Consider the following 22,627-nt stretch of genomic DNA (forward strand, 5'->3'; position numbering starts at 1 on the left):
AGACTATAGTTAGTAGTCCTGCAATTTCACATTTGAGTTCCTTTGGAACTCTTGGATGAATACCATCTAGTCCTGGTGACTTATTACTGTTTGGTTTACCAGTTTGTTCCAAAACCTCCTCTAATGACACCCCAATCTGGGACAGTTCCTCAGATTTGTCACCTAAAAAGAATGTCTCAGGTTGGGGAATCTCCCTCACATCCTCAGCCATGAAGACTGATGCAAATAATTTCATACCGTAGTTTATCCACAATAACCTTATCATACTTGAGTGCTCCTTTGGCATCTCGATCGTCCAGTTCATCCCTTGGACCAGATCCTGTGCTCCATTTAGGACTAAATCAAGAATTGCCTCTCCTCTGGTTGGTTCCAAGACTAGCTGCTCCAAGAAGCAGTCATTTAAGTTGTCAAGAAATTTTAACTCTGCATCCCTTCCTGAGGTGACATGTCAATATGGGGATAGTAGAAATCTCACTTAATTGTTGAATTTTTTTATTTTAATAGCCTCTCTAATCTCCCTGAGCATTTCACAGTCATTATCACCATCCTGGTCAAGTGGTCAGTAATATATCCCTACTGCTAATTCTTTTGAGATCATGGAATAACTATACATAGAGCTTCTGTGGTACAGTTTGTCAGGGCCACGCAGGGGGGCCAAGTGGGGCAATTTGCCCCGGGCCCCACAGGGGCCCCCACAAGAGTTTTTCGGGGCACCTGTAGTGGGGTCCTTCACTTACTCTGAGGGCCCCGGAAAACTCTCATGGGGCCCGGGCCCCTGGAGCTTCTTCTGCTCCGAATCTTCGGCAGCAATTCGGCGGCGGGGGGTCCTTCCGCCCCAGGACCCGCCACCAAAGTGCGCCGCAGACCCATGCTGGGGGGGTCCTTCCGCCCCGGGATCCGCCACCAAAGTGCCCCGAAGACCCGTGGCGGGGGGGGTCTTTCCGCTCTGGGACCCGCTGCTGAAGTGCTGGGTCTTTGGTGGCGGGGGCCCCCCCCCCGTCGCTGAAGACCCCAGGCCCCTTGAATCTTCTGGGCAGCCCTGCAGTTTGGTTCATTTAAGATGTTTACTTCATTTGATTCTACACTTTCTTTCACATATAGTGCCACTTCCCCACCAGCACGACCTGTTTTGTCCTTCTGATATATTTTGTACCCTGATATTACTGTGTCCCATTGATTATCCTCATTGCACCAAGTTTCAGTGATACCTGTTGTATCAGTATCCTCATTTAATACGAGGCACTCTAGTTCACCCATCTTATTATTTAGACTTCTAGCATTGGAATATAAGCACTTTAAAAACTTGTAACTTTTTAGCTTTCTCCTGTTACATGCTGTAATTGAATAAACCTTTTTTACATCTGTTTCTCATCAGATTCTACCCGTATTTTATCTTCCATCCTTTCCTCCTTACTAGGACATAGAGAATTTCCATTAATAGATTCTCCCCTAAGGGATGTCTCTATCTGAACCACGTGCTCCTCCACACCTGTCGGCTTTCCCCCAGACCTTAGTTTAAAAACTGCTCAACGACCTTTTTAATTTTAAGTGCCAGCAATCTAGACCAATTCTAGCCCATAATGAAACATATTGCCCATATTACATCAGTTAGTGGTTACTAAATGTTGCTTTATATTTAAGAGTGTTATTCAGGGGTACAGCCATGCAGGAAACTAAAATCTCACAGGGAAGAGTCAGAAATTCTTATGTCAATGAGAGCAACGTTTGAAATTTTAGTTAGCTAAAATGTATAAAAGTTCCCCAATGAACAAGCATATGATGAGACCCGTGTGTGTAGAAGATTTTCAGATTAGTTTACTGACATTAGTTTATGGAAATAAAAAAGTTGGTTTTGGTCAGACTCATGCCACAATTTGGGGACTGTTCAGCCATCAGCAATTCAAATGTGTGTCTCTCTTAATATGCATTTTAGAAAGCTGCAGCATCTGAGTGTAACTCCATTTTGCATAGAGACAGCTGTTAGCCACTTAAACACAGAGTGGTATTCCACTTTCTGGTGATAGACGTGTGTATATCATGGATCAGAAAATACTGATTTACTGTAGGATTCTTTATAGGCATCCATTGCTGTGGTACTTGGCTGCCTGTCTTCAAAATAAATACATCACACACTAATTTAAACTGCCCAGAAGATGTGACATTAAGCAAATGCTTAACCAAATAGATGTCATACACAGTGTTTGGAAGGCCAACAAACTCAAGTTCTGGAAGGTGGCTGGGGGAGGTTCCACAGCCAGGTATTTGCCACAGAAAACTCCTCCCTTCTGGCCATCTACCATCCACATCTAAAGACTGTTGATTAATGTGGTGTCAGCTGTTATTATCTGTAAGGTAGCTAGGTCCCTGATTATATGGACCTCTACAGATTAGTAGCAATAACTTGAATTGCATTGGGAAAGAGATGGAAAGCCCATGCAGTTTGCAGAGCATAGGTCTAATGTGCTCACTCTTCATTTCACTGATTAGATGGACCACTGCATTCGGTACTGGCTGAAGCTTCAATGGTTGTTAGGCCTCGTCCTTAGAGTTGTCATAAACAGATAGCTAAGGGTTAATGTCTCTTTCACCTGAAGCACCTGACCAGAGGACCAATCAGGAAACCGGATTTTTTCAACTTTGGGTGGAGGGAAGTGTGTGTCTGAGTCTTTTGTCAGTCTTCCTGCTTTCTCTGAGCTTTGGAGAAATAGTTTCTACTTTCTAGTCTTCTGTTTCTAAGTGTAAGGACAAAGAGATCAGATAGTAAGTTCTATGGTTTCTTTTCTTTGGTATTTGCATGAATATAAGTGCTGGAGTGCTTTGATTTGTATTCTTTTTGAATAAGGCTGTTTATTCAATATTCTTTTAAGCAATCGACCCTGTATTATATCATCTTAATACAGAGAGAACATTTGTATGTATTTTTCTTTCTTTTTATATAAAGCTTTCTTTTAAGACCTGTTGGAGTTTTTCTTTACTTCAGGGAAATTGAGTCTGTACTCACCAGGGAATTGGTGGGAGGAAGAAATCAAGGGGAGATCTGTGTGTTGGATTGCTAGCCTGATTTTGCATTCCCTCTGGGGGAATAGGAAAGTACTTTTTGTTTCCAGGATTGGGAACAGAGAGGGGGGAGTCTCTCTGTGTAGTTTCACAGAGCTTGTTTCTGTGTATCTCTCCAGGAGCACCTGGAGGGGGGAAGGGAAAAAGGATTATTTCCCTTTGTTGTGAGACTCAAGGGATTTGGGTCTTGGGGTCCCCAGGGAAGGTTTTTCAGAGGGACCAGAGTGCCCCAAAACACTCTAATTTTTTGGGTGGTGGCAGCAAGTACCAGGTCCAAGCTGGTAACTAAGCTTGGAGGTTTTCATGCTAACCCCCATATTTTGGACGCTAAGGTCCAAATCTGGGACTAAGGTTATGATATGGTGTGCAGCTGGTGGGATATAGACAGAATCCAGAAGCCAGTAGGAATATTATATTTTTCTCTTCTCTGCTAAGGGCTTTTTAGCAGAGAGAAACAGTTGGTTTTAAAAGGGAACCAGAGAGAATTTTTTTTTCTGCTCTCTCTGGCAGTTTGTGGCTTGCATGTTAAGCGAGAAGCCATTAAGAGACTGTTGAGGGTCTTTTGTCATGCAATAGCCCTCCCATTAGGAGGCAAGTACCAGCACTTATATGCATGCAAATAAAGTGGTTTTTCTGGTTTCCTTTCATTGAACATTAGCTAGAGAGAGAAAAGGAAAAAAGCACTGTTGCTAGGCAGACTTCAGGAGGCAACAGAACCTGCAGTTCAGAAGATAAACACCGGAGGGCACCCCAACACAAGAAAACAGGAATCATGACTTCTAAGGCAAAAATTGAGGCCGAAGAGCAACTCAAAGAAGCTGAACACAGGCGAGAGATGGAGATGAAAGAAAAGGAAGAAAGCATGAAACTGGCAGCCTTCCAAAGAGAACAGGCAGCCCAAGAGGCAGCACACAAAAGAAAACTAGAAGAAGAAGAGGTGGCCTACCGAAGGAAACAAGCAGAAGAAGAGTTGGCCCACCGCCGAGAAATGGAAAAGCACCAAAAAGAAATGGAAAAACAACAAAAAGAGAATGAAGAGAAGGAAAAACAGAGAAAACATGAACTGGAGTTGGCAAAAGCTGGGCTGCATGTGCCAGCCAACCCTAACAACCCGGCGCCCATTATTGCGCCACAGCACAGGAAATTTCCCACCTACAAGGCAGGTGATGACACCGAGGCCTTCTTGGAAAATTTTGAAAGAGCCTGTCTTGGGTACAGCATTCCCGAAGACCAGTACATGGTAGAATTGAGGTCACAGCTCAGTGGACCTTTAGCAGAGGTGGCAGCTGAAATGCCTAAGCAGCAAATGAATGACTATAAACTTTTTCAAACCAAGGCCAGATACAGGATGGGGATAACCCCAGATCATGCCCGTCGGCGTTTCAGAACCCAAAAGTGGAAACCAGATGTGTCATTTCCCAAACACGCCTACTACATTGCAAAAAACTATGAGGCCTGGATAACAGGAAACAACATTCAAACCTTGGAAGAACTGAACCTCCTCATACAAATGGAGCAGTTCTTGGATGGTGTTCCTGAAGACATCACACGGTACATACAAGATGGAAAACCCAAAGATATCGCTGAGGCGGGGGAGATTGGAGCCAAATGGATGGAACTGGCAGAAAGCAAGAAAGCTACTGTCAAGGGGAACGATTACCCCAGGGGGCACACAGACCATAAACCCTACAACCGAGGACAGCCAAAGACCCCACATACAACCCAAGTCAAGCCACAGACGCCCTACTCTTCCACCTCACCAGTCTCCAGTAACTCACTTCGGCCCAGTGACCCATCAGATGGAAGATGCTTTAAGTGTAATGAACTGGGACATATCAAGGCCAACTGTCCAAAGAACACCATGCGAGTGCAATTCATTACACCACCATCACACCAAAGATCCCCAGGCCCGGATGCCTCTCAAATACCCTTGGAGCGAAGGGAAAATTTGAGAGTGGGCGGAAAGAAGGTTACTGCGTGGAGAGACACGGGGGCACAAGTGTCAGCTATCCACCAATCCTTCGTTGACCCCAAATTCATCAACCCAAAGGCCAAAGTTACAATTTACCCCTTCATGTCACAAGCTGTAGACTTGCCTACAGCTCAACTGCCGGTCCAGTACAAAGGCTGGTCAGGAATGTGGACTTTTGCAGTCTATGACAATTATCCTATCCCCATGCTACTGGGGGAAGACTTGGCCAACCAGGTGAGGCGGGCCAAGAGAGTGGGAATGGTTACACGTAGCCAAACCAGGCAAGCTTCCAGACCCATTCCTGTTCCTGAGCCGTCCACAGAGGCCCCGTCTGTGTTACCAGAGACCCAGACAGAGGTAGTGGACCCGGATTCCATGCCAACCACTGAAACAGCCACAGCACCTCCAGTCCCAGGCCCGGAACTGGAACAGCAACCAGCACCAGCAATTGCAACCCCATCTTCAAACTCAACGCCAGAGGGCGCCAGCGAGCCAAAACTGGCAGAAGCAACAGACAGCCATACCCAAAAGGCTCAGCCAGAGCCTGAAATACCCTCAGGTGCACCAGCGGAGAGCGGTTCACCAGCAACGGAAACAACCCCATCACCTACATCGCTTCCAGAGGGACCAAGCCCAAGTCCACAGTCTGAGGAAGAACTGGTGATCCCAGCCTCAAGGGAACAGTTCCAGACTGAGCAGGAAGCAGATGACAGCCTTCAGAAAGCTTGGGCGGCGGCACGGAGCACCCCACCGCCTCTCAGCTCTTCTAATCGATCCCGGTTTGTTATAGACCAAGGACTTTTATACAAGGAAATTCTTTCTGGTGGACACCGGGAAGAATGGCAGCCGCAAAAACAGTTGGTGGTTCCAACTAAGTACCGGGGGAAGCTCTTAAGCTTAGCCCATGATCATCCCAGTGGCCATGCTGGGGTGAACAGAACCAAGGACCGGTTGGGGAAGTCCTTCCACTGGGAGGGGATGGGCAAGGACGTTGCCAAGTCTGTCCGGTCTTGTGAGGTATGCCAAAGAGTGGGAAAGCCTCAAGACCAGGTCAAGGCCCCTCTCCAGCCACTCCCCATAATTGAGGTCCCATTTCAGCGAGTAGCTGTGGATATTCTGGGCCCTTTCCCAAAAAAGACGCCCAGAGGAAAGCAGTACGTACTGACTTTAGTGGACTTTGCTACCCGATGGCCAGAAGCAGTAGCTCTAGGCAACACCAGGGCTAACACTGTGTGCCTGGCCCTAACAGACATCTTTGCCAGGGTAGGTTGGCCCTCTGACATCCTTACAGATTCAGGGTCTAATTTCCTGGCAGGGGCCATGGAAAAACTGTGGGAAACTCATGGGGTGAATCACTTGGTTGCCACCCCGTACCACCATCAAACCAATGGCCTGGTGGAAAGGTTCAATGGAACTTTGGGGGCCATGATACGAAAATTCATCAACGAATTCTCCAATAATTGGGACCTAGTGTTGCAGCAGTTGCTGTTTGCCTACCGGGCTGTACCACATCCCAGTTTAGGGTTTTCACCATTTGAACTTGTGTATGGTCACGAGGTTAAGGGGCCATTACAGTTGGTGAAGCAGCAATGGGAGGGGTTTACGCCTTCTCCAGGAACTAACATTCTGGACTTTGTAAGCAACCTACAAAGCACCCTCCGACACTCTTTAGCCCTTGCTAGAGAGAACCTAAAGGATGCTCAAGAAGAGCAAAAGGCCTGGTATGACAGACATGCCAGAGAACGTTCCTTCAAAGTAGGAGACCAGGTTATGGTCTTGAAGGCGCAACAGGCCCATAAGATGGAAGCATCATGGGAAGGGCCATTCACGGTCCAAGAGCGCCTGGGAGCTGTAAACTACCTCATAGCATTTCCCAATTCCTCACTAAAGCCTAGAGTGTACCATGTTAATTCTCTCAAGCCTTTTTATTCCAGAGACTTACAGGTTTGTCAGTTTACAGTCCAGGGAGATGATGCTGAGTGGCCTGACGGTGTCTACTACGACGGGAAAAAAGACGGTGGCGTGGAAGAGGTGAACCTCTCAACCACCCTGGAACGTCTGCAGCAGCAACAAATCAAGGAGCTGTGCACTAGCTTCGCCTCATTGTTCTCAGCCACCCCAGGACGGACTGAACGGGCATACCACTCCATTGATACAGGTAATGCTCACCCAATCAGAACCCCACCCTACCGAGTGTCTCCTCATGCCCAAGCTGCTATAGAACGGGAGATCCAGAACATGCTACAGATGGGTATAATCCGCTCATCTACCAGTGCATGGGCATCTCCAGTGGTTCTGGTACCCAAACCAGATGGGGAAATACGCTTTTGCGTGGACTACCGTAAGCTAAATGCTGTAACTCGTCCGGACAACTATCCAATGCCACGTACCGATGAGCTATTGGAAAAGTTGGGACGTGCCCAGTTCATCTCTACAATAGACTTAACCAAGGGGTACTGGCAAGTGCCGCTAGATGAACCTGCCAAGGAGAGGTCAGCATTCGTCACCCATGCGGGGGTGTATGAATTCAATGTCCTTCCTTTCGGCCTTCGAAATGCACCCGCCACCTTCCAGAGGCTGGTAGATGGTCTCCTAGCTGGACTAGGAGAATTTGCAGTTGCCTACCTCGATGATGTGGCCATTTTTTCAGACTCCTGGCCCGAACACCTACTACACCTGGAAAAGGTCTTTGAGCACATCAGGCAGGCAGGACTAACTGTTAAGGCCAAAAAGTGTCAAATAGGCCAAAACAGAGTGACTTACCTGGGGCACCAGGTGGGTCGAGGAACCATAAACCCCCTACAGGCCAAGGTGGATGCTATCCAAAAGTGGCCTGTCCCACGGTCCAAGAAGCAGGTCCAATCCTTCTTAGGCTTGGCCGGATACTACAGGCGATTTGTACCCCACTACAGCCAAATCGCTGCCCCACTGACCGACCTGACCAAAAAGACCCAGCCAAATGCAGTTAAGTGGACTGATGAGTGTCAAAAGGCCTTTACCCAACTTAAGGCAACGCTCATGTCTGACCCTGTGCTCAGGGCCCCGGATTTTGACAAGCCATTCCTAGTAACCACAGATGCATCTGAGCGTGGTATAGGAGCAGTGCTCATGCAGGAAGCAACAGATCACAACTTCCATCCTGTCGTGTTTCTCAGCAAGAAACTGTCTGAGAGGGAAAGTCACTGGTCAGTCAGTGAATCCCGTGAGAGTTTCCAAGAATTCAGTAGTTAAAAAGTGTTCTTAAAATGTAGAAGTCTGTTAGTTATATACTTAGGAGTATATGTAAAGGTGTATGTGTTGTATTAATCTGTTTATTTTCAAGTTCTAGAAGGAAATCGCCGCCAGTGAGCTTCCCCACTGTCTGCAATTTGGGGGGCGTGTCATAAACAGATAGCTAAGGGTTAATGTCTCTTTCACCTGAAGCACCTGACCAGAGGACCAATCAGGAAACCGGATTTTTTCTACTTTGGGTGGAGGGAAGTGTGTGTCTGAGTCTTTTGTCAGTCTTCCTGCTTTCTCTGAGCTTTGGAGAAGTAGTTTCTACTTTCTAGTCTTCTGTTTCTAAGTGTAAGGACAAAGAGATCAGATAGTAAGTTCTATGGTTTCTTTTCTTTGGTATTTGCATGAATATAAGTGCTGGAGTGCTTTGATTTGTATTCTTTTTGAATAAGGCTGTTTATTCAATATTCTTTTAAGCAATCGACCCTGTATTATATCATCTTAATACAGAGAGAACATTTGTATGTATTTTTCTTTCTTTTTATATAAAGCTTTCTTTTAAGACCTGTTGGAGTTTTTCTTTACTTCAGGGAAATTGAGTCTGTACTCACCAGGGAATTGGTGGGAGGAAGAAATCAAGGGGAGATCTGTGTGTTGGATTGCTAGCCTGATTTTGCATTCCCTCTGGGGGAATAGGAAAGTACTTTTTGTTTCCAGGATTGGGAACAGAGAGGGGGGAGTCTCTCTGTGTAGTTTCACAGAGCTTGTGTCTGTGTATCTCTCCAGGAGCACCTGGAGGGGGGAAGGGAAAAAGGATTATTTCCCTTTGTTGTGAGACTCAAGGGATTTGGGTCTTGGGGTCCCCAGGGAAGGTTTTTCAGAGGGACCAGAGTGCCCCAAAACACTCTAATTTTTTGGGTGGTGGCAGCAAGTACCAGGTCCAAGCTGGTAACTAAGCTTGGAGGTTTTCATGCTAACCCCCATATTTTGGACGCTAAGGTCCAAATCTGGGACTAAGGTTATGATAAGAGTACATTGTAGAGTACCAGCCTAGAGGCAGGAAGGTCCTGGAGACGCTGTACAGTTAGTGTTATCAAGTCACAACACTTCCCTGAGAAGCCAAGAACAGACAGGTCAAAAAAAATTGAAAACGGCAACTTCTTTGACAAGGGATTGAGCAGACACAGCCCCCACCAATTCTTGACACTGATTCCCCTCCCAGTCAGACTCACCTCCATCTTTACAGGATTGTGCTTCCGTCGTGTCAGTCTCCTCCAGATCCCTGTGTCAACCAGGCGCAGGGAAAGCAAAGAACCTGTGCCATCAGACTCTGACATAAAGGAGCCAAAGAGGTGTAGTTTAGTGTATGGATGGCACTGTACTCATATTCAGCTGGTAGAGTGACAGAATGAAACCTCTGAAAAACCACAAATGAGAATATGTATGGATGAGAAGTGACTCTTTGAGACCTCTTGGACTGTAAGGAATGAAGCCACTATCCCCATCTACCTTGTCGGATCCTGCAAACTTGTCAGAAATTTGTTCAGTATATTTTGGCCAGCTATATCAAAGGCTGTTGACGGATCTAATCAAATCAACTTAGACATTTAACCTTTAAAATTGACCCCTTCACGAATGTAGCAGGATCCTATCCAAATTAGAATGTCATCACAATAATACCTAAAATTAGAGTAGAGACTGCTATCCTCAGTTGGGGCTTATAGGTACTACTGGCTTGGAATACAAAAAATAACCGATAGTAAGTACAAAAGCATTCTTATTATAAAATGTAATAGAAAAGAGTGATTTCTAGTGTTTTCAGTATATTAGTGGAAGCATTTTGATTATTAATTGTCTAGCTTTTGTACCTCAGTTAAAACAACACTATAGAAGAGAATGTATGTCGGATACTGCTTGCTTCCTCATGAGGTGAACTTTTATAACGTGAAGTCACAACCTTAGATCTATTTTTTTTTCCCCTTTGACAGAAAGATTTCGAGATTTACTGCTTCTGCATTCAAATCAGGACACAGAGATTCTACCCAACTTTCAGCAAAGGAATTACCCCAAGTAAGTAAATTGCCTCCTCAGGAGAACCAGTCTTTATGAATTCATAGTGAGAGAGAGAAGCATTTATAGCACTATAAATGCTTTCAGCATAAACTCCTAAAACAAAGCTGTCAGGGACCCTCCCATAAAATAAGCCTAGTGCTCTTCACGGCTGCATCAGGAAGAAACAGACATATCTTGCAAGTGCACCCAGCTGTCACAGAGGAGTAAGTGCCAGAGTGTAGATGATAAGCTGCACGGATCAATGTCTGGTGGAGCTTCATTTCACTTGACATTGTGTGTCGACATAGGCAGATGTTTTGTCACAGTAATCTCTGCTCTTGTGGGATTCCATCATTTGTGCTGACAGACTCATTTGGATTTTAACAAGCTATCCTATGGAATCATGCGAGTGCTAAAAACAATTTGACTGCCCTTGTTAGGGACACGTGGGCAGGCAAACCAAAGGAACAGCCGTGCATGCTAGGGAGCAATCAGTACAGCATCTCCTCATGTCATGCTTCTCTATTATAAAAGCAATGCCATAAGTGATGTGGGGGAGTTAAGAGATTACCCCCGTTAGAAAGTTTCTGTCTTTCAGCCTAAAAATCCACTCAAAGATTTTAATGTGCCGTATCTCCTTTAACGTTGCTCCTGACAAAAATCGCATACGGTGCAATAATATGTAATTTTACTGAGCGTCTTGAACAATAATGATTGATTTGGTTGGAGCTGGTCCTGCTTTGAGCAGGGAGTTGGACTGGATGACCTCCTGTGGTCTCTTCCAGTCCTAATCTTCTATGAGTCTATGATTCTAATGCTATTCCTACAAAGCTAAAGAAAAGCAGAGTTAGATAATAGATAACATTTTTGCTGACTTAATTAAAACAAAGAGCAAAAAGAGAAATTGAGTCACATGAAAAAGGAAGGAAAGCGCTTTCAGCAGTGGGTTGATGTGAGTCAGTGAGGTGGAAAGACATAGGAAGGTTGTTCCGGATGGCAGGAGCTGCAGAAGTGAAGGTTCTCTCCCAAGTCGTGGCCAGATTGCGTGGAGGAATGGTGAGACGGCCAGCATTAGATGTACAGAGGAAGCAGGGTTGGCGAGGAGAGGTACGTGAGAACGGCTGAAGCAAGTCCAAGAGCAGTTTTGAAAACAAGCAGGCAATTTCTGAACTGAATCCTGAAATTAATGGGAAGCCATCTGCTGTGAGAATGTAACTCTTGTGTGCTGTAAATTAAGATTTAAGGTTTAATTTCAAAATGGGATTAAAGTGCACTATGGAATTTTAATGCGCGGCAGCAGGATCCACACGGGTAGTTAATGTGTGGCAGGCTTGTGCAAGGTAGATTTACACCTAGCTTGCTGTGCACTAGCAGTTTGTGTGGGCAAACCCTTATTTTTCTAGAACATGCAATAATTAAAGAGTTAGATGTTCATCACTTGCTGAAAACAAGGCATGTCCCATGGACACAAAAAACTTAAAATACCTAGGGTAAAATCACAGCTCCACTGAAGTTGATGGAAAGTCAGTGCCACTGACTTTCTGAAAGCTAGGATTTCATTGCCAAAATCTACCTATTTTGTGGGTTTGTACTGCAGACTATCATCAGGGTATCTGAGTGCCTTCCATGTAAAATAGATGGACATAGCAATATTCCTAGTAACCTTTATCGAGGCTCTAGCTGTGCTCCCTTTTTGTAGTATAGACACTATTTGGACTGTGATAAGTTTTTAGTTTTGGTTTGTTGCTTCGTTGCACTCTTGAAAGTTTTTTGCTCATAGTTATCTTTGCCTTGCCCTTCCCTTTTTGGTTTCACAGGCACATTCTCTTCCCCAGTGTAATTTACTTGGTTCTAATAATAGCAGTGATAACACCTCCAGACTGATTCAATTATGTTCGTATTCTATAAGGAATTATGCACTGAGGAATAAACAAAGACATAAGTGTTTTTATTTTTTGCATTCAAGGTCTTTGACTACGTAACTGTGTAAAAACAGTAAGATTTGTGGCAGGTATTCCTGAAGATACAGTGTACTTGTGCTGTAACTAATGACTAGGTCTGCAGAGATGCTGAGCATCTGCAGTTCTTTGCTGTAATCAGTGAGAACTGCAAGTCCTAAGCGTCTCTGAAAATCATACAGTAATTTCTTTTCACCAGAATCTCATGCTGTTTATATTACTGAGCTGTAATGCTGTTTTAAATTGTAATGTTCTTGCATTATAGTACAACAATATGATTGGCTGAACATGTACCATTGCTTGACAAGAATGAATGGTTTCCTAACACATGGAATCAGCCAGGATTTGGCAGTTAATTAAAAAAAAATTCTTCACAGATGTTTTCATAAGTGATTGACTGCCGCTTATAATGTCATTAATCAATACAAAATTGTTTGCTTGTTACCGACATGAGTCATTGGCTGCAGTTCATTTACAAAGTGGTTGGTGACTATTGACGCATCCTGATTTCTCTGGGAGTTCTGGTAGAAGCATACATTTGAGCTCGGCAGTATGGGGAACCTAGTCAGCCTCATAATACAGGCCATACTCTTATTCCCCTTTCACCTTTTTCCTATTCTGTGCCAATTTCCATTGTATGAATAGTTAATGGAAGCTGAGTCCATATAAAGCCAGATCCTGTAAATCAGCACCTTTGCATTGACTTCAGTTGAACAACACTTTGCATTAGCTGACGATATGGCCCATAAATTCATCTTAATAATATGAAGGCATAATGGGATCTATGCAGTCTGCTGACCTTATAGAGAGAGAGAGAGAGAGAGAGAGCCTGGAAACAAGGCAGGGTAGAATACAGGAAAAAATGTGAATAACTTGGGTAAGTAATTCCAGTGGTGGGAGCGTGAACATGAGACCAGCCAACAAATACTTGATGGGTGTAAACACCAGAGAAAGAGAATGGGAACTAAAGATCCCTAGCACTTCTCACTAGGTCCTTGGTACATCATACTCTCAGCTTCTCACTTTACTGAGTTAATGAATGCTGAGCTTGTCAAGTCACCTGTCTGTGCCAGTGAAAAAGGAGAAAAGAGAAAGGAGGGTTGTCCATCTGTTTCAGATTTTACTGATTCATAATTATAGTAGTGCATAGGGTCAAACTAAGAATGTTGCCCCATTGTTCTAAGGGAAGGGATAGCTCAGTAGCTTAAGCATTGGCCTATTAAACCTAGCATTGCAAGTTCAATTCTTGAGGGGGGCCATTTAGGGACCTGGGGCAAAATCTATCAGGGACTGTAGTTGGTCCTGCTGTGAAGGCAGGGGACTAGACTCAATGTCCCTTCCAGCTCTATGAGCTAAGTATATCTCCATATATTATATCACTGCCCAATGAGTTATCCAGCTTTTTATCCACCTATATAAATACCTAGGACCTGTTCCTCCACTCTCACTGTATATCAGGAGTAACTCCATCTTCAAAGAGTACTACATATGTGCAAATTCAGGACCTTTAAATTCACACCTGTAGTGTCCACACTGAGAAGTTACACTTCAATGCACAGTGCTGCTGACACCCCCTTAGTCTGAACTGCAGGGCAGTGTAGCCATGTCCTTAGGCTCCTAAGTCACTTAGCTGCTTTTGCCCTTAGCATAGTCTTGTTAAACACACATCAGATTGATAATGAGATCTCATTTGACTCATATCCTGCCTAGCTTATGAGATATACATCTTTTACACATGAATCTACAAATGAGGCAAGAATGAGCAGCAGTGCTGACACTAACTGTAAAAGATTGGTCTTGAAAACAAAATTATGTTCATTAATCAAGTTGTTGACTCTGACACTTGGACAATTCTTGGAGAACATCCAGCTTAGTTCTAAACATCCTGGGCCTGATTGTCCTCTCACTTACACCCACATAATTTCCCATTGACTTTAGTATAGTTACTGCTGATGTGCCCTGCTATGAGTGAGAGGAGAATCAGCGTTCATGTAATTATCTCACATTGCCTAATGGCAAACATCTGAAAGAGGCCGAATTGGAGGCTTGTCAAAAGGTAAAAAAGAAAATGATTAGGGGGAAAAAGATAAAAGAGCTGAGAGTCACTACATCTGAATGGGGAAGTATCTTGTTAAGTTAGGCATGCTAGAAAGGAGGTAATACTGCACAGAACTGTGCTAATTAGAGACATATCAAGCCCTTTTATAAAATATTCTCAGCACTATCCACTTCTAACAAGTTTCTCCCTACTTAAATTACCTGAAAAGAAATGATTAAACTAAGTTTGTGGCCCCTTTGCATCCTCATGATATTACATAATGCCTAATACAATGTTTTAAAGTATGTTGTGTTTTTCTCTATTTGTTTTTACCGTAGAAATACCAGTAATATCAAGTCTTATTTTCCCTGTCTTGGAAGGAAACTTCTTGGATGATTCATATATTTTAAGGCTAGAAGGGACCATTATGATAATTTAATCTAACCTGCTATATAACACAGGTCATATAGCCACACCTAGTAATTTCTGCTGTAAGCCTATTACTTGTTTGACCTAGAGCATATATTTTAGAAAGATATTCAGTCTCATTTTAAAGACTTCAAGTGATGTAAAATTCACCACCTCTGTAGGTAACATTTTAGGTATTAGCAGCACCTAGAGTGACCAGACATCACGATTTTATAGGGACAGTCCCAATTTTTGGGTCTTTTTCTTATATAGGCTCCTATTAAGCCCTACCCCATCCCAATTTTTCACATTTGCTGTCTGGTCACCCTAGCACTGACATTACTACAACCTGGAGAGGGCTACAGGCCCAGCTGAGGGCAGTTATACACTTTCTGTTGGGGGAGTGTGAGTGCCTGGTTGGCAATCACTGGGCTAACAAGGTAACTGGGGGTAGAATATAGGGGGAAAAACCAGAAGGCAAGAGTGCAGCTTAAAAGGTGGGCCTGGGCTGGGTGCTGAGGATGGTAGGGAAGCATACCCTTGCTATAAACTTGCATTGTATGATACTACTGTGTAAGAGAGGAATAAATACTCATCTTGGTAAGAGTTAAACAGGCTGGTGTGTGATTGTGAAACTACCTGACCTAGCTAGAGAGTGAGGTTCACTGGGTAGTGCTAGAGGCACTCTGTGATACCCTGAATGTTCAAAATTTAGGGCCTTTTTTTCTAGTCTGAATTTGTCTAGCTTCAGCTTCCTACTGCTGGATTTCTTTATGCTCTTCTTCTGTTTTATTAAAGAGCCCCCTACTATCAGAAATCTCTTCCCAGTGTAGATAATTGTAGCCTGTGATCAATTCATCTCTTAACTTTAGTTTGATTAAACTAAATGTAGTCCCCTTGTTTGAGGAGCCTCTGAACCCTATCAGAGGTATCCTGATTAGACAGATCTCTACACCAGTGTTTCTCAGTGACCTGTCTGTGACACAATTTAAGAAGGCAGCAAGCTGGTCCCTGGTTTCAGAAAGGCTGAGAGACACTGCTGTGTGCTGGCTTTGAAGGACTGCAGATTCCATGAGGCAGTGGTGGGCATCTGTTGAGACTGGGCTGAGCCACCTGGGTTAGAAATTGCTGCAGAAGGGGTGGCAGGCTCCATTTCCCAGGCAGGGAGCTGGAGCAGAGAGCTGCTGCTCTGTGGGGTCTGGGATAAGGAAAAGCGGTGACTGGGCCCTTTTGTTGAGTTGCCAGGATTGAAGACACATGACCAAGGGTAAGACTACATTCCAATTGACATCTTGTCAGTGCTAAGCCCTATGGCATGAACTCCTTTGCCAGAGCTAGGCACTGAGAGCAGCAGCTGTGGGTTGTGCAGCAGATCTGAATTTGGTTTACAGATAACTGAGGAAAGAGTGAGTTACTGCTGAGCTACACTCTGGGTTGAAGAGGTGGTGTTAAACCTCAGTGTAGCTATATTAAGTTTGAGAAAAAATGAGAGGGAATTTATGATATGGGCTCTTGCTCTCTGACACGTTGCTGCCAGCTAGTACTTTGCAATGTAGGCTGTCACAATACAGAATTGCTTCATTCCTCCTTGTTTCACCTGTGACTGCCTTTGCCACACTTACAGAGTGCTGGCCTGAACTCCTGCCCACCCAGCACTCCAATGCAAAAGAAGGCCCAGGACTGTAAACTTAAGGGAGCATGCGCACTCATGGATGGGGTGAGTCTGTGTAAAATGCTAAGAGTGTTGGCGAGGTGTATGTTGCCTTTGACTATTGGTTGAACTATTGCAGCATCACCTTCGGATGTGGTACAATTGTAACAGTTAACCTATATTCATCTGTTGCATTTCCCGCTGTGTGTTGTTAGGATAACTCTTGGTGAGCACAGCAATCATCTACAGACTTTCAGGAGGAGAGTCACATTGTGATGATTACATGACTATCAGTTACAGTCTATGCACATTTTGATGGTTCCATTCATGTTTCATTTGCTTTTGTGGGTTCCTTTTTTGTGGGTTTTATGGCTAATTTATTTGCCTCTTATAGACAGGACAAAAGAAACATTTTTTATAGGAGAGATTTTAACAAGAAGAACCTTGCTTGGTGGAGAACTTGAGAGGATGCTCATATGAAAGGGGAAGAGAAACTAAGGGATGGTAGAGGCTTGTGTTGTTAGTTGACAAGAGGGAGCTGGGGTGAAGGAACACAGCAGAAGACAGGGCAGGATGGTGTGGTGTGGCAAGGACTAGAATGGAAGAGCAAGGAGTTTGAACTTGATACAGAGGATGAAGGGAAGCAGTGAGGGGAAATTCCATGGGACAGTTGCTTGTGAAAGGTCCCAAAATTGTGCCAATATTTATAATTAAGCAGTAATTATTAGTTATCATTATTGATATTTAGGTATCACCCAGAGTTCCCACTCAGGTTTGGATCTTCATAATTCTGGCCACTGTACTAACAGATTGGTTAAAAGAAGGATCTTGCCCTGAAGAGCTTACTTTGAGTCCTGATTCTAAGAAGTGCTTCTTAGATCTATTATATTGCATTAGTGAAGCCTACCCTGCCTTCAGGGTATTACCAAATGATGATAATAACTGGTATCAAGGTGAAAAAGATCATGCCATAGCAGTATCCATGTTATAAAAGTGCAAGGATTGTGTGTGGATTAGGCAAAACCACAAAGAACTGTGGAATTAGAATCAAAGGAAGGAACAGCACAGCTGCAGGTTTTGGGGCCCCAGATAGAGAAGGGGCAAGAACTCTGCCCTGCCCTTTGCCTGCTGGGGCCCTGGTCCTACAATGAACTCTGTGTGGACTAATCCCCACTGAATTCAGTGTAGATTGAATCAGAATCTGAGTCAATGGAGCTGTACATGAAGCTCATTCCAGGAGCAGTTTTAGTCTTACAAATAGTAGTAATAGATTTCAGATACTACAAATGCAAATATTAAAAAGGTAGGATGAAATCCTTCACCACTGAAGTCAATGGTGTTTTGCCATTGACTTCAAGGGAGATAGACTGTGAGTGAAATCTTAACAAATTTTGAAGAAGCAATTACAAACACTTTGAAAAGGTAGATGTGAGAGAAAATCTTCTGTGCACTGGGAGTTTAATTTTACATGTATGTTTGCTGTTTTAAAGTTCCATGTGACTTCATATGCTCTTTTAAGCTTTAAGTCATCTAAATTTGAACCGTTTGACTTTAGCTTTGGCAGTCTGTATAGTATAACATAATTGAACTGTTTTATTCAAAGCATCTCATTACTTCTAACTGAAGGTGAGGTTTGCTGACTGGAAATAAAAGATTCATAAACCTTTCAAAATATCTGGGAGATGAAATCATGAATTTGTTCAAAAATGACTAATATAAGATAGCCATAACAGTGTATAGTATATAACTTTTGTTGGTCAAAGGGAGAAGCTTTTGAGTTTTTCAGAGCTGAGGAGGACCTCTAGGATCTTGGGACCAACACTGTTAAAACAGCACTGCAAATATCATGCAAGATAGGACATTACAAAAGATTTTGCTTTTGCTTATTTGGTGATATAAAAAAGCATGTTTTTTTGATAAAGCGATGTGCTTACTGAGTTAATGTATACCTTCCCCCAGTGAGAGTAATTAACTACTTATGTAGGGATGTGATGGAGTCTCAGATAGATGAGATGGTTATCTACGGCTGAGATTAGGAGGCACACCCTCGCACAATTTTCATCATACTTTGGTCCTTATGGAAGGCTGGTCTAACTGCATATCCAGCAAAGTGTAGGATTGGAAAAGAAGAGACCACCTATGTGGGATATACTTTGGGGAAGAGCCAGGTCATTTTTGTAACAACTTTTCATGAAAAAAATTTGAAATTTTGGCAAAAATAAAATAAAAACCAAAATATGTTGGCCAAAATCTGGAATATTTGGATTCTGAAATGCCCCCACAGTGCCTCATTGGAGTTATAGTTTTAGGCCTCATGATTCCATTCTAATTTATAAGTGGACTCTGTGGTTGGACAACATCCCCCATGATGCACAACAGGCTTCTCTTGCAGTGAGGGGTCACAGTTCATCATCATGGCTGCAGTGCATTACGGGAGATGAACCCAGCCCATGGAAGAGAATTGGAGCACAAGGCATCCAAACTACAACTCCATGGGACACCACAGTAATTTCAGAATTATTTCAGTGTTCAGATGAAAATCAAAAGTAAGTCAGTTTGGGGGCATTCAGTTTGTGTATGGAAAAAGTAAAATTTTCTGTCGAAAGCAGACACTCTTCATAAAAAATAGTGTCAACAGAAAAATTTCAACTAACCTAAATGACTGGGCCAAGATTGGTCTATTATGGCCTTCGGTTTTGTAAAACACTGTTTTGATGTGTAGCCCCCAAGGAGATTACCTATATTCTTGGAGCTCTGTCTGCAGGCAGCTCAGGGAGGGGGAGCCAAGGCAAACTCAGAGTCTGCCTGGCAACCAATAGGGAGTGAGATACCCTTCCCAGGGAGTTCAGGAAAGGGGAGAAGCCATTTTGGAGTCAGTCTGGAGCCAGAGCCAGGGTCCTGGCCAGAGCAGGGGGGAGGGATAGCACCGTGGTTTGAGCATTGGCCTGCTAAACCCAGGGTTGTGAGTTCAATCCTTGAGGGGGCCACGTAGGGATCTGGGGCAAAAATCAGTACTTGCTCCTGCTCATGAAGGCAGGGGGCTGCACTCAGTGACCTTTCAGGGTCCTTCCAATTCTGTGAGATGAGTATATCTCTAAAATTATAGGACTGACTGTTTGGGGAGTTAGTAAGTCCCGGGCCTGAATGCAGGGTTCAACCTGAAAACAAGATCCCTCAGCTGGGGTTTTCGTTCTCCACCGGTGATTCCCAGTTTGTAGAGTGTTGTTGGAAAGCTTCCCCAGCCAGGCTGGGTTCACCCTCCGGCTCCCTAGATGAGACCAGTCACCACATGGTCAGCTCTGCTCTGTCTGCTAGTCCAGGGCTGCTGCCTGCTGAGTGTGTGTCTGGACGTTGGGCTAGGAGACTACAGTTTGGATTTTAGTACAGATTTTAGTGCACCTTGAGCCCTGCACCCGTTTGTGGTGAGGGAAAATCCTGGAACCGACGCAGCCTGATTCCTGCCTGAAGAGGATCCCTGCCCGCAGAGATCAGACCCTCTGCAATTACTGAGGAGTCCAGAGTAATCTCTGAACCTGAGGATCATTCATGGAGTTTGTGAGTGCACCATCTTTTAGTCAGTCAGGGAATTTGTTTTGGGGACCCCCTACTCCTTGAACTGTGTTCTCAAGTCAGGGAGTAAGGGTTTGAGAATTTTATAACCAGCTGCATATTAAACCTGTGGAGGGATTTACCACCTTTTCCCAGTTGTCAGTCCTTTGGGCTGTACTGAACCCAGTCAGATACACTGCTAAACTACTGCAGAGTAGATATCGTAGTCAGAGGTCATCAAGGGCCCCAACAAATTACGTGTACCAATGGGACACTAATCTTACATTTGCTACCTCAAGTCACGTGAGTGGGGAAAGTCACAGGTATTAGCAGCGTGGGCACTGGTGAACCTAAAAATGTTACTCTGTCATGTTATATTTTTCTCCTGTTTAATATAATTATTGTGTTTGTGTTATTTCTTGGAAGTCTCCAACTATCTGGCAAGTAAGTGGGGATTACCCTGTGGTTAGAATTTTCCTCCCAAGCTGCCCTCATGACCCTGCCAGGAAGGAGCGAGGGGGGTGGAGGCACCACCTAATAAATTAATTGGAAAAAATAAAGAAGATGCACCCTGCTGAGTGGGTGGCGGGATCCAGAAGAACCCAGCCCTGTCCATCAAAACCTGTAAGCAGATTGGCATTAAAGAAGGTAACGAGGTGGAGAGGGGGGTGCTGCAGATGGTTCCAGATTCTTTTAAAGTTTGCCAGCCATTTTGTTGGACAGATTTCACAGTAAGACATGTTGGCTGTTCAAGAGCTTGACCTGGTTCTCAGATTACATTTTCCCTGTTTTGACATGAGGAATGTATCCTCTTGTAAGAGATGAGGAACCTATTCCCCTTCTCCAAGGAGGATTTAAATTAATTACTTGCAGAATTTCTTGTGGGCTTAATGCCCCCATTGGCTCAGTTATTTTTTATGACATTTTGCCATCTAAGTCATCGGCTTTCCTAGAGTAAACAAGCATCTGTGTGCTCTGCTTAAAACAAGTTTAAGACTGACTTATTTTTTAAATGTGTTTGCTTTCTTATACTGGGTCAGCTTAAAATTAAAGAGGGTGCATTTTTTGTTTCCTCTGGCAGTGTTCTTCTAGAGGACATTTTTAAAACAAACCTCTTCAGGTGCAGTGAAGCTTCTCTTTGCATCCAGGGCAGGGATCGGTAACCTTTGGCCTGCGGCAGCATCATGGGCCAGGCCTGTTTGTTTTCCTGCTGTGTCTGGAGGTTTAGCAGATAGCAGCTCCCACTGGCTGCAGTTCGCTGCTCCAGGCCAATGGGGGCTACGGGAAGTGGCGCTGGCCGAGGGATGTGCTGTCCACTTCCGGCACTGCTTGCTGCTGATCCCTGATCTAGAGTCTATACGGGAAGTGGGGAGAGGGGCAACCCAACAGGCTAGAGGGAGCAGTTCTCTTTGCAGAGATACCCAGGAAATGGTAACATGGAGGTGCTATCTCCTCTGTAGATCTTTTCAGGTTTCTTATAGACATCTGTGCCCACTGGGGACCAGGATGCACCACTAGAGGGGCAGAGCTGCCAAGGGGGCAGCATGTATGACCTTTGCGTGACCTGGCTGCACAATGATCTGATGGGAATCCACCAGGTTTGGGTGCACCACCCTTGGCTTTTTTCTCGGCGATGGCAAACGCTGCCCATCAGTGGGACAATGCAGGAATTTCCATGGGTATTCCTCACAGAGATTTCCCGCTTTCGAGTCCCCTGCATTGGGTTTGAGCATGGGAGGGGCTGAGCTGATCCAGTCTTTTAATTTGTTATGAAGACAAATGTGATCTAGAGTAACTGAGAGACATTACATATGGAAATCATCTCACCCTGGATGGCACTATTTCCAAGATCACTTTTGAGACCAGAAATACACTTTGACACTGTGCTGGGTCTCTTGAGAGATCTGTCAATGGAGTCAAAGGCAAGGTGTTCCCAGTTCACAAGAACCAGTTGCTAAAATTAGACCTCTGTGGAGAACCGGTTGTTAAAGGGCCAGGGGGTGGGCAAAGAACTCTGGTCCACGGGCCGGACCATCCTGTTGCTCCCAGGATTCCCAGCTGAGGAGGCTGAGGCTCCTCCGGCCCCTCCCCTGCTTCCCCCCACATGCAGCATGGCCAGCCACCGACATCAGCTGGGCAGCTAAGCTGAGCTTGGGAGTCGTCCTCCTGCTGCTTTTGGAGCGGCCCAGCAAGGTGTCCGGGGGGGGGGGGGAAGGGCGGTGGGCTGCTGCTGCAAGCTCCAGGGCTGGCCAGAGGGAAGGGGGCAAGTGGGGCAATTGACCCCCGGCCCCATGAGAATGACTGCTTCTCCCACCCCGCAGAGCCACAGCATGGCCAGCAGCTGGACAGCTCAGCTGAGCTCTGGGCTGCCGGCAAGGTAAGGGAGTGGGGTGGCTGTGAGCTCCGGGGCCGCGGGGGGGGGGGGAGGGAGGGGCAGGTGGGGCATTTGCCCCGGCCCCACAAGGATGTCTCCCCCTGGCCCCTCCCCGCCCACAGAGCTGCAGCATGGCCAGCAGCTGGGCAGCTCAGCTGAGCTCCTAAGTCATCCTGCTGCTTTGAGCTGCCGGCAAGGTAAGGGGAGGGAGGGCTGCAAGCCCCAGGGCTACCGGGGGAGGTGGGGGGAGCAATTTACCCCAGGCCCTGCAGGGGCCCTCTGGCCCCATGAGCATGTCTCCCCTTGCCCCAGCTCCTCCCTCACTTCCACCCCCCCCCTTAAATCAGAA

General features: G+C 45.0%; 1 protein-coding gene across 2 annotated transcripts in view; it reads left to right on the forward strand.

The window, feature by feature from the left end:
• The window catches only part of NOX4 (NADPH oxidase 4), a 172,019-nt gene that overhangs the window by 102,552 nt on the left and 46,840 nt on the right, over positions 1–22,627 (forward strand). For both annotated transcript variants that reach the window (XM_050941509.1, XM_050941510.1), the window contains exon 12: positions 10,237–10,318. In XM_050941509.1, the coding sequence (XP_050797466.1) occupies positions 10,237–10,318 (82 nt within the window). The remainder of the gene's footprint in view (positions 1–10,236; positions 10,319–22,627) is intronic.

This window comes from Gopherus flavomarginatus, chromosome 1 (genome assembly GCF_025201925.1).
Source record: "Gopherus flavomarginatus isolate rGopFla2 chromosome 1, rGopFla2.mat.asm, whole genome shotgun sequence".
Taxonomy (NCBI): Eukaryota; Metazoa; Chordata; order Testudines; family Testudinidae; genus Gopherus; species Gopherus flavomarginatus.